Source organism: Ictalurus punctatus, chromosome 20 (assembly GCF_001660625.3).
Source record: "Ictalurus punctatus breed USDA103 chromosome 20, Coco_2.0, whole genome shotgun sequence".
Taxonomy (NCBI): domain Eukaryota; kingdom Metazoa; phylum Chordata; class Actinopteri; order Siluriformes; family Ictaluridae; genus Ictalurus; species Ictalurus punctatus.
In genome coordinates this window covers 8,156,159-8,167,726 of record NC_030435.2, presented here as the reverse complement: position 1 = coordinate 8,167,726, position 11,568 = coordinate 8,156,159, and the positions used below count along the sequence as shown (strand labels likewise).

The 11,568-nt window shown below is 35.8% G+C and overlaps 1 protein-coding gene across 7 annotated transcripts in view; it reads left to right on the top strand.

The window, feature by feature from the left end:
• The window catches only part of efr3a (EFR3 homolog A (S. cerevisiae)), a 77,592-nt gene extending 66,352 nt beyond the window's left edge, over nucleotides 1-11,240 (top strand). For all 7 annotated transcript variants that reach the window (XM_017495780.3, XM_017495779.3, XM_017495777.3 and 4 more), the window contains 6 exons: nucleotides 1,110-1,237; nucleotides 2,389-2,474; nucleotides 2,894-2,942; nucleotides 3,058-3,161; nucleotides 3,556-3,605; nucleotides 6,342-11,240. In XM_017495780.3, coding sequence (XP_017351269.1) covers nucleotides 1,110-1,237; nucleotides 2,389-2,474; nucleotides 2,894-2,942; nucleotides 3,058-3,161; nucleotides 3,556-3,605; nucleotides 6,342-6,447 — 523 coding nt within the window. In that variant the 3' untranslated portion in view covers nucleotides 6,448-11,240. The remainder of the gene's footprint in view (nucleotides 1-1,109; nucleotides 1,238-2,388; nucleotides 2,475-2,893; nucleotides 2,943-3,057; nucleotides 3,162-3,555; nucleotides 3,606-6,341) is intronic.
• Nucleotides 11,241-11,568: the final 328 nt, after the last annotated feature.

Here is an 11,568-nt window from a genome sequence, read left to right as displayed (position 1 = left end):
ATCAGATTAAAATTTGAACTTCAAATAGTCGTCGAATTTAAGATAAAAATGCTAAAAACTGTGCATCAAATTTAAGATGTGTAGAAAACACTAGCACCAATTTTAATTTAAACATACTGCTGAAAAAATTACACGAAAGATATTAACAATGTACTAACAATGTTTTTTGAAGAAGAAAAATCTAGAAAGAATAGTTCTAGTGTTTTCAGATAATCCAATCATAGTAAATAATGTCGGGGATTGAGCCGCTTAAGATGCGTGAGTTGAAGCTGAACAGTGAATGAACTGCGGTAAACTGAAGCACTTTACTAACAGGTTAATTAACTCACCCACATGTATGAGATTAATCAGACATGTTAGACATGAATCAGACATGTTATGTATATCAGACATATACATAACATAAACGTAATATTACTACTTTCTTCTGCACAAAATTACACAAATTTCTTTATTGACATGTTTAAGTTAATATATAAGATGTGTAAATATTTGCATAAAATGTTTTAATTAAATTTCGTTTTTGCATTTCATTTTTAGTTTAATTTTTGCATTTTTTGTCAAATAAATTGCTGTTGACTGATATTCAGTGCCATTTTTTGGCAGAGATAAATTGACTAAAATTAATAAATATGAAATGACGAAATATTGACCAAATTTAAAGGATATTTTCGTAAGAAGACAAAACCTATGCTATTGTATTATCATTATATTGGTGCCATAAAATGCTCTTAAGATGACTATCATTTATCGCAATTATTTCAACAGGGACAATATATCGTCCAATAAAAGTAGTTATCGTGACAGTTATCCTGTCCCTTCACAAAACCCCCACCCCCCACAGTGTTTTCCAGTGTTTCCAGAGGCAGGCTCAATAATGAGAGATACAGAAACAGAAAGAGATACAGATAGTGGCATTGCATAAAACCCCTAGTATACATAGAAGATGTATTATTGAATATATGTATTTTTTAAAATAGTTTTAAATAGATTATTAAATTCAGATTTATTTCTAAGTAACTTTTTTCCTACTGTATAGTAGTTTTTCTTTTTTGTCGATATGCTTTTGTATGCATTTCATGTCCATTTTGCATATTTATTTGTTTCAGGCTGCCTGTGGCTCTGGACCGTGAGGACAGTGGCATGTATTTTCAGACAGCTGACCTCGCTGATGCCCTTTCTGGACCAGGATACAATGCAGAAAGACTTGCCGTGCCATATATACCACAAGTTACAGGTGCACACACACACGTGCGCGCACACACACGCGTACACACACGCGGCTGTGGCTCAGTTGGTAGAGCGGGTTGTAAACTAATTGTAGGGTTGGCGGTTCGATTCCCGGCCCACGTGACTCCACATGCCGAAGTCTCTTTGGGCAAGACACTGAACCCCAAGTTGCTCCCGATGGCAAGTTAGCACCTTGCATGGCAGTTCTGCTACCAGTGGTGTGTGAGTGTGTGTGAATGGGTGAATGAGACATAGTGTAAAGCGCTTTGGATAAAAGCGCTATATAAGTGCGCCATTTACCATTTACACGCGCACACATATATATATATATATACAGCTGCATCATCACTTTAACTGTCTCTTAGATGTTACACTGTTTAGTAATCTAAATGAATATCTATTGATTAGCTACCTAAATATACCTGGACATATATTTGCATTTTCAGTTTGTTTATTTTTTGCCACTGTAACACCACAAACTATTACAAATCTCTCTTCTATTTGTGTGCACATACGTGTGTGTGTGTGTGTGTGTGTGTGTGTGTGTTTGTGTGTGTGTATACGTGTGCATGTACACACATCATAGTGCTGTATACAGTAGGGAAGATTCTGAACAGATGCAAACAAGCATCCAAAGGTACATGTAGCATTGTAGCAAGAGTGTGTGTCTGAACATGTAGAATTTATACACTTCTGTAGTACAGTAGCTTCCACAGCCCCTGTGATCTAAACCGGCAGTCTTCCCTGTGACCCTGAGCTCAGACTTCCTGTTTTACCCAACCATAGCTGGCGTTCTGTTGTAAAACCACATACCGTCCATTGTTAATGCTTTATATGCAAATATTGAAAAATTTTATGGCAAAGTACATATAATAAAAACTTTAAATCTGGTGCTCTGCAATTATGGTGCTCTCACTTGGACTGATGACTTGGTGAGTTTCCTCACAAAGATTTCTGCGTACACAGTAGTCTTCTATTGTGTTGTAGTGTTGATGTTGTGAAAGATCTTTCAATTTTTCGGTCTTAAAGTCGTTTTGTTTTTGATGTTCTCTGGACTTTGAGTGTCACAGATTTTTTTTGATTGGTTTCTTTCTGAGCATATTGTTGTGAATTTAATATTAGTTTTGAGGTATAATCATAATGACCTTTGACCCACAGATGAAGACCGGCTCACTCGGAGGAAGAGTTTTGTGGACACCATCTCACTCCAGGTGGACATCCTGTCCAACAGCCTTCCTGACCAGGTAATTTAAAAAATCATATTCATTAAATATCCAATATATCACATTTCCAAATATCATATCCAGTAAATTCCTGTTGCTCTGCATGTTTTTATACCTCTAACAAACCTGATACAGCTTACCGACTAGCTGTCCTGTCTGAATTAATGTGTGTTAGAATAGGATAAAAAACATTAAACTGAGTAGGGATAGACCAGGACTCCAGGAGTTGTGAATCAGTGATTTGGGGGGAATATTTAAATGCATATTTACACTTAATTAAACACATTAAATAATTGTAAAGCTAACAGCAGGAGCCGAGAACTGAGGTTAAGTAACATATTAACTTTATATTAAACTTTATTTTTTAGTCCCATACGTGCAGTCTTTGTAAATTCAAAGGCTAACCTACTAAAGGGTGTATGCATGTGTGTTTTCTCTAGTCGCAGTTAGCAGAAGAGATTACCTACGAGACTTTGAAGAAGGCCATTGGTAAGAAGTTCATCCATTCATTTTGCATCTCTCTTTGTGTACATTTATTTATGATTAGGTATATATGTTTGTGTTTGTGCCTGTTCTGCATTGTTTTTTAATCACTGTGTCCCAGACACCACCGGTTTAGAAGAGCAGGAGAGAGAAAAGAGGCGGCAGGTGATGGAGAAATTCCAGAAAGCTCCGTTTGAGGAGATTGCAGCCCATTGCGAATCAAAGGTATGAAAGTGTGGGTTAAATTAAACAAATTAAACAAAGTAGCAAAGGAAACTTGCCAGTAGATTATAAATATTGGTCAATAAACACAACCAACAGTCACCTGACTTTCAGAAAGTCTTAGTTGCACATAAATAGTGTTTGTGAATTGTTACTGGCTAAGAGCAGTCTTATTATCAGTTTCATTCCTGGTCAGTTGTCGGTAACAAGTGTAGTAAAATGTATTAATGTTGGGAGATTAGCACCATGATTGGTTATCAGAGAGTAAATTTACAGAAAGTACACAGCAGAATTTTGAACACTGACTGATTTTTGTGTATAAAATTCTGAAATGCAAACTGCTGGATTGAAAAAACACTGCTGAGGGTGTAAACAGTCTCTGTCTCACTGTGTATAGGCTAACATGCTGCATGATCGTTTGGCTCAGATTTTTGAATTGACTATACGGTGAGTCCCATTTTCATCTATCAATTTTCCCATCTTCCCAACATTTTTGAATACCAGAGACTACTTGTGTTTTGTTTTGTTTTTAAAGCAAAGGGTCGTCACACCAAACATTGCCCTTGTTTCATTTATTACTGTTTACTGCTCTTTATAGTATTTTTTTAAATTGGAGAAACATTTAATTTAATTATTTTTGAAGGCCTGGCATTTATTTGCAAGACATTTGCATTGTACTGTATATTTGATTTATTGCAAATATCAAATAAGATCAAAATAAAAATCAAATTTGAAGAAATATTAGATACATTTCCCATATTCAATATATTTTCAGTTGCAAAGATGGGCTGTTACATTTAATGTTATAACTGACAATAAATTTCACCAGATCAACAATTATATAATTTTCCTTTTGTCAAATAACTTTTTTTTTAAATCTGTTTATTATTAGGCTTAGATTATGTTGATTGTCCACCATGCATGTCCCTGTGAATAAGATGTTACTATATGATAATATATTAGAATTACAGCCAGCACCACTGTCTGAACAGTGATGGACTCGAAAATTAATCAACATCCTTGATTAAAGACTATAGTCCTATATAGAATATATCAGAGGTTTTCAACCTTTTGTAACTAAAGCCCCTCAAGCCTCCCCCATCATGTGGCATGCCCCACCCCCGTATTGGAGGAGACCAGGCATAATGATTATCTATTCCAGTGGTTCCCAAACTTTTTACAGTGGCGTACCCCCACCGCAGGCATTTAATATCCTTTTGCATACCCCCTCTCTCAAACTGTGTTTTCTGACGATGCCATCCTCTGTATTGTTTTTTTTTTTTTTTTTTTTTTTTTTTGAGGCCTTTTCCCCAAGCATTACACCAGCTATATCGGCTGCAGCAGGAAGACTTAAGTCCTCCACAATAGTATGGGGTTTGCCGTCTTATTCACTCTGTAACTCACCATGTAGGATGCTTCCAGTCCCTTTCTATTTAGGTTTTTCTACGCTGTTATAAGGGTCTTACTACTCCTGAGTTGTCTTAAATGTCTTTCAAAAAACTCTCGAGGTTTATTTAGCAAAAAGTAAGTAGCATGCTTTGTTTCTAAATGTCTGCGCAGAAATGCTGGTTTCATGCAGTTATGAAAAAGTACATTTGCACATATACACACTGTGACTGGGGGTTTTATTCACTGCCACCATATGTAAATATGCCCAAAGAAATATATTTCTCATTATATTTGCGCCTCTTTGATGGTTTGTCTGTAAATTGCTGGTGAAGAACATGTGGCGTTTCAACTTCGGATATATCATTGTCTGTATCAGTGTAAACTGGGCTAGTAGCACTGGGTACACTTACGCTTGCTACGGATGCGGTGTTGGAGGGACCTGGGCCACTGCTGTCAGAGGACTGTGGTTGTGGGCCGATATCTTTGTAGCCACTTCTCCATTTTAATGTTACTAGCTATTACTTAACTACATCATGTAGCCGTATGCTGGCGATAAATGACATGCAGTAAGCTGCGCACTGAGAGCATGACTGTAAATGGATGCAGTTTTGACCGTGAAAGACAGGATAATTTGATTGGATGTCATGTATTTGACCTTTAGAACTTTGCAATTTTGCTGTTTGTACACTGGAGGGGGCACAAGTTTATTTTTGGGCGTGAGAAAAACATGAATTAGAATTTTAATGTTATTTAGTGAGGCGGAATTAAATGAACAGTAAATCTCAGCATTTTGCTCCCGTACCCCCTCCGTACCCAGGGGTACATGTACCCCAGTTTGGGAACCACTGATCTATTCTATATAAAATCTATCTATATATAACCTAATCTATAATCTGTTTTGATTGATTGATAGATAGATAGATAGATAGATAGATAGATAGATAGATAGATAGATAGATTGATTTTTTGGCTTTTGTGTTTTTGTACTTTTTTTTAATTACTTTTCATAACTGTTATGATTTTTTTTAATGACTTTTATAAAACTATATAACAGACAGGTATGGAACATGAATTATCACAAATGTTTCTGAAAACTATAACTACTTTGAACAAGAGAATTAGGTTGTAATAACGTGTACTATTTTTGCATTCCATTCGTCTTGCATTCTAAAAACATTCGCATATGAATTTTGTAAATTGGGACGAAGGGCGCGTTTCATTAGCCATGACATTGTTAACTCTCCGGCTCTCAGCCACTCAAGCGGGAAACAGGACCTCGCGCTTGCAGGACAGTACTGGCGACGTTTGGAAAGTCACTAAAGTTTGTCCAAAAAGTCGCTAGATTTGTTGTTAGCCACTTGTTTTTTTGAAGAAAAAAAAAATTAGCTAAAGGTGTCTGGAGAGTCGCTAAGTTGGCAACTCTGGTCCGCACTGACGGCTAGATAAAAGGCAGTCTAAACTCCGCCTCTCCCAAGCAAAAAGAGAATTCATAGTAAGAGGGAACGCAGGGTTTTTCATTTATACGTATTCTATTTGAAAAGCAATAAAATACACCGAGTACCCAAATGATGCCCTGTCTGAGTTTTTTTTTCTTAAAAACAATTTGTGCCCCCCTTCCAATCCCCCTTCTTGCACCCCCCGTGTTGAGAACCACTGGAATATATAGAATAACGTTAAAGAAAAATCCATGTTTGTATTGTAAGATTCATATTGTCATCCTTGCATCACTGTAGTGTTCTGATTGTAATCTTGGATGATGTGATTTGGTCTTTCTTGCTGCGTGTCTCTTCGCAGCCCACCCCCAAGTCCCTCCGGCACAGTGACGGTGACTTCAGGCCACGCCCAGTACCAGTCTGTGCCTGTCTATGAGATGAAGTTTCCTGACCTCTGTGTCTACTGAGCCTGAAGCTTAACTCTATCACATCACTCACACTTGATCTTAATTATGTAATTACATCCATGCACCTTTACATCCTAAGGATTCACCTTTAACAAGACCAGCACTGTAACTTTTGACTCCCATAATTTACTTAATCCCAAGCACTAATCTGTCACTTGCTTCTAAACAGTTATGTAAACTCAGACCAAGAAATCTGACCTGAACACTGCAGATATCTGCACCCTGTAATGCAATAACTAATTATCCCAATTACTTCCAGCATCTGTGTGATCATTGTCATGATACACTAATCATATAGGGTATGATGATGTTGTGTGTGTGTGTGTGTGTGTGTGTGTGTGTGTGTGTGTGTGTGTGTGTGTGTGTGTGTGTGTGTGTGTTTAGCTGCACTGGTTCATAGGCCTTTGTCTCTTTGTGAATCACAGACTTGAAAAGAATGTTTACATGACTAACAATTACTCTGAAACGTGCCCTTGAGACTCAGTACTCCTGTATGACATGATGTTAGCATGCAGTAATATCCTCTATCTGAATGTATGACTGTTTGAGCCTCAGTAGAACTTGACTCTCGGGGTGAATGTTCAACACAATCCCTGCGCTTGCCACAATTTGCTTTGAGCACTTCAGATTCAGGGGTTTCAAAGTTTCATACTAATTAGTGGTTTTCTGGAGTATATGATCTTCCCAACACTTGAGCCAGTCCTTGATTGCCACTTGATTACTGAGCCCTGAAATGTGGACTGGGTGAATGTATCTATTTGAAATGTTCTGAAACATCCATCCATCCATCCATCCATTTTATTCTATATAATCTTATTATATATGAATACAAAGTTTTTTTTGGCTGGATGTGCACTTTAGAGATGCAAATAAGAGCACAAACTGTGACCGTGACAGTCATGTCACCAAAGAGGCCCAAACACAAACTCAGAATGGCTATTTACAGGTTCTAATCAAATGCAGATCTGGTGTATTAACATATTGAACTATTTGGACCATTGTATCTCTGCACATATTTGCAGAATGCATTGTAATGTTGACAAATGCTGTAAGTTAGCAGCTTTAGACTGCAACAACATGGCACTCTTCTATATTCTTATAGATATATTAAGATTAGGATAAATGGGTCTAAGTATAAAACAAGCTTCTTAGCAACTTTATTCTTCTAGCTAAGCAAATACATAAGAGTAGAATATTGATGCTTAAAATGTGACTGTTAAAAGCTTAAAGACTATGCTGTAAATCTGAAATCTTATGCTGTAAATGTATTCCTCTGAGCTTATTTTATCGACTGCTTTTAGTCCACTGCTGTTATCATGCATTTTACTTGTTTGAAACTCATATGCCTATGTGATTGTGTAATAGGGTTTAGGGGATTTAAACAGAATTTGTAAAGTCAGCACTTAATACGCTCCGTGGTGTCAGAGTAGTCTGATACTTAAATCTTGCTGTTCTGTTAACAATTGAGCCATCTGTGTAAATGAGCAGTGTTGTGAAAGCTGTTTTCATACAAATTAGACTGAATTTTAGCCAGAAAAGCTGTTTGCATTGGCTGAATTAGTAGCGCAAAAGGATTCAGGATGGTTTTATCAGGCTAACTTCAAAGAGTGTTCAGGTAGTCATCATACCTTTTACCCAATTGCAATTAAGTATGATTGATCCTACTGCAGTGAACAAACAAACAAACAAAAAAAGACATTGTAATGTTGCCCGTGATTGGACACTGATATATTTAGAAAAAGAATTGAAAGGTGAAATAAATTGGTATGAAGAAGAATGATCATTCCAACAGTTGGTTTGTTGGCATTTTGTTAATGTAAAAATTTTGTTGCATAGGATTTTGGACAGGGTTTTTGTAGGTGACTTAGTTGGAGCCGCACTGTGACATTAAATGTTAAAATGGTAAAATATTCTGTGAATCCCATATTCATAAATTCTATTAAACAAATAAATTATTCAGTAAAATATTTTATAACACAGCGCTGTTGAATTAATTTTCTAAAACAGCAGCTCTGACAGTAGTGTCAGCTGTAATTCAAATCACAGGTGTATATTCATGGTCTCATTCTAATAAGTTATTGCTTCTATAGTAACAGCTCGTGACTTATAGCAGATGCTTTAGATCATCTAAGCCTGCCAGTCAATCTCAAAAAGATGTATAATCACTGATATGTTGAAACATTCTGTAAGGAGACGTTTATTTAACATTTATGGAACAAGTCGCCAGTGTAATGGTCAGTATGTTTTCCTTCATGAGAGAGTCTCAAGGGCAAAGGGGTTTGCACTTTCCAGTTTCTTGTTAACATGACAAGCTGTTTTTTTTTTTCCCTTTATTTTTTTCTCATTAACTTCAAGAGACTGTTGAGGACCTGTCTCATAGACATTACACAACATTAAATGTCACTATAAACTAATGAAATAGTAAGAAGTTCTTACTAAGAAGGAGGAATAGCACTTCAGGGCATGCTATTATTGGAAAATATTCTTCCAAATTCTTTGATTATTTATTTGATTGGTTATTCATTCTAAAACTATTTCATGAGGTGTTCAAAAAAGTAGAACACACCGTAGATATTTTAGGTTTGAAGTTTATATTTACTTGCACTGCTTTATCCTTGTCTTCTTCAGATTTTGATAGAACAGTAAAACAGAAGTGTGTAAAGTGCATATATTCTTGTTCATTCATACAAAATAATGTATATATTTATGATTAAGAATTAATTGTAGTACTTTGCTGGTACTATGAACAGTTGTTTAAAACATTATCTTACAAAGAATTATTACCAAGGAGTTACATGCAGGTTTATACTGATCAGTGAATATGGGCTTCACAGAAACTGTTATAGATGGTATCGATGTTTTATTATGGTGCAGTGACTCACTGGCCTTCTGTGGGTTTTGGTTCTCAGTCCATTTTACCCCATGCACAGCATTTTGTGTTTTCTCTCATTTATGCACACAAAGGGATTATAATTAGGGCTACACAGAGAGAGAGCGAGAGGGAGAGAGAGAGAGAGAGATCACTTCAGAGTTCAGTTGTCTGCCTATTTCTTCATCCATCCATCCAAATTTTATTCTTTTACTGGATGATCTTTTCCTTTAGTCACCTTAGATCTTAATGGTTACACAGTTGATTACTTGCTAAATGTCCTGTGTGAATGTTACTATATATTAAAAATACAGGCAAATTTGTGTAACACTGTGGATAGTAGGTCAGTAATTGAAAATGTGACTCTCTTTCTTTTGCTTGATCAAGAGAGAAAAATGGGAACCTTTCCCATGATGCTAGAGGATGTAAATTGTTCTTTGACTGTGTGTATAAAACTGTAATACTCATTTAAATAACATTTTTTACATCCTTTGATTTTTGGAATTCAAACAAGGTTTTAATTATAACATATCTATATAACACATTCACTTTTAATTAACTGACAACAAATACAAAAATGGACATGAACAACAACATAAAAAATCACTATACCGAACTTTTTCCCCCCAAGTGCAAGCAGGTGAAATCATGAATGATAAAATATGAATGACAGCACGTATCATTTTGATTGTTTATCTCCTACATTTTCAAATATCACACTGAATTTTCACCTTTCTGACCCATTGACGTTCTCAGTATTGAGGATTTGTTAAAGGAGTGAAAACACAAACTAATAGTGCACCATTATACTGAGTATATAATGAGAACCATTATACACTTGGACATGTTGAGTGGTACATTGTGGAAATTGTTGCTATGACTTAGTGCATGTAGGGAAAAGTCATGAGGTGAAAAGGGCAGGAGTGCCAGAGGCTGTTATCGATCCGATTCTCCGGCTGAGTAAATGAGAAATGATTAGTTGACCTGCTTAGTCTTTGACAGAAAGCCCACAATCTTACTTTGCAGGAATGGGTGACCAGACATGTAATGAGCTCATGGCCATTAGACAACCTTGACCTTTTTGGGGTAATATGCTGCATTATAGCCTATTGCTTAGCTTTCATTCTGCTGAATGAGGTAAATAGAAAGAGACTTTTAATTATACACAGATGTCTGTATTCGTATTAATGATCTATTTTGTAAAATTAGTGCAATATATTTTTGTCTTCATAGGAAACTTGTATTTTTCACATGCAGTAATGTGGTAACATAAGGTAACAATGCTGTTTCTGTGGGCGTGTAGAGGTTGGCTCACACTCTTGCATGCTGGTCTTTTATATTATTGTAGGCATTGGGAAAAAGGGTAAAGAAATCCTATTCTTATAATTGCAGTGGCAAAAACATTGCTGTTATCTTGAACATATGACAACTGTTGAGCCAACAGTGTATTATTGTTTTTTTTCCCCCCACTTTACTGGTACTTGAATCGTTGCTTAGTAGTTGTACTGTTTTAACTTGTCTTTTTGAGGCTGTGCTTGTATGTGCATTTTTATATTGTTACCTGTATTACTGCATTCTAGACAGCTTTGAACAGTCAGTAGGACCACTGAATGACCACTCCATGTTTATCCTGATAAACAATCTTGAGTGTTCATTACGTTGACCTGTGTGTGTCTGTGTGTATGTATTCGCATGTGATATGATAAACAATGCAGCCTTTAATATGTATAATCATAATCACCAGCTATGGCATTCACATTTCAATATAAATGTTTATTTGTAAAAAAAAATAAATAAAAATAAAAAAGCTACTAAGATGCTGTAAACGCCAAATTTCTGTCTAGCAGGGTGTTGGATGCTCAACCACTTTCCTGTGCACAGCAAGAACAAACAATATCAATAAAGATTTTTATATTCAAAACAATACCTCCTATTAAGTGTGATTTTATTTTTAAAAAAACTGTCTACATGAGAACTTGGGTCAGTCATTTTTTATTTAAAAAAACAGAACAAATACATTTAAAATGTATACGCAATGTTTCATTACACTTATGTTCTCAGATTAATCAAGCATTCTCTTTCCATGCAAACATTATTTTGTTTAGCTTCAGTTATGGCTTAAGTTATGTTCGGTTTTTCTTCTATTGATTAGTTGACTGAAGAAATAAAGTGGTGCTTGAAAGATTTTTCTATATATCTGCATAAATATGACCTAAAACAGATTTCCTGTACCAGAACTCCTATAAAACCAT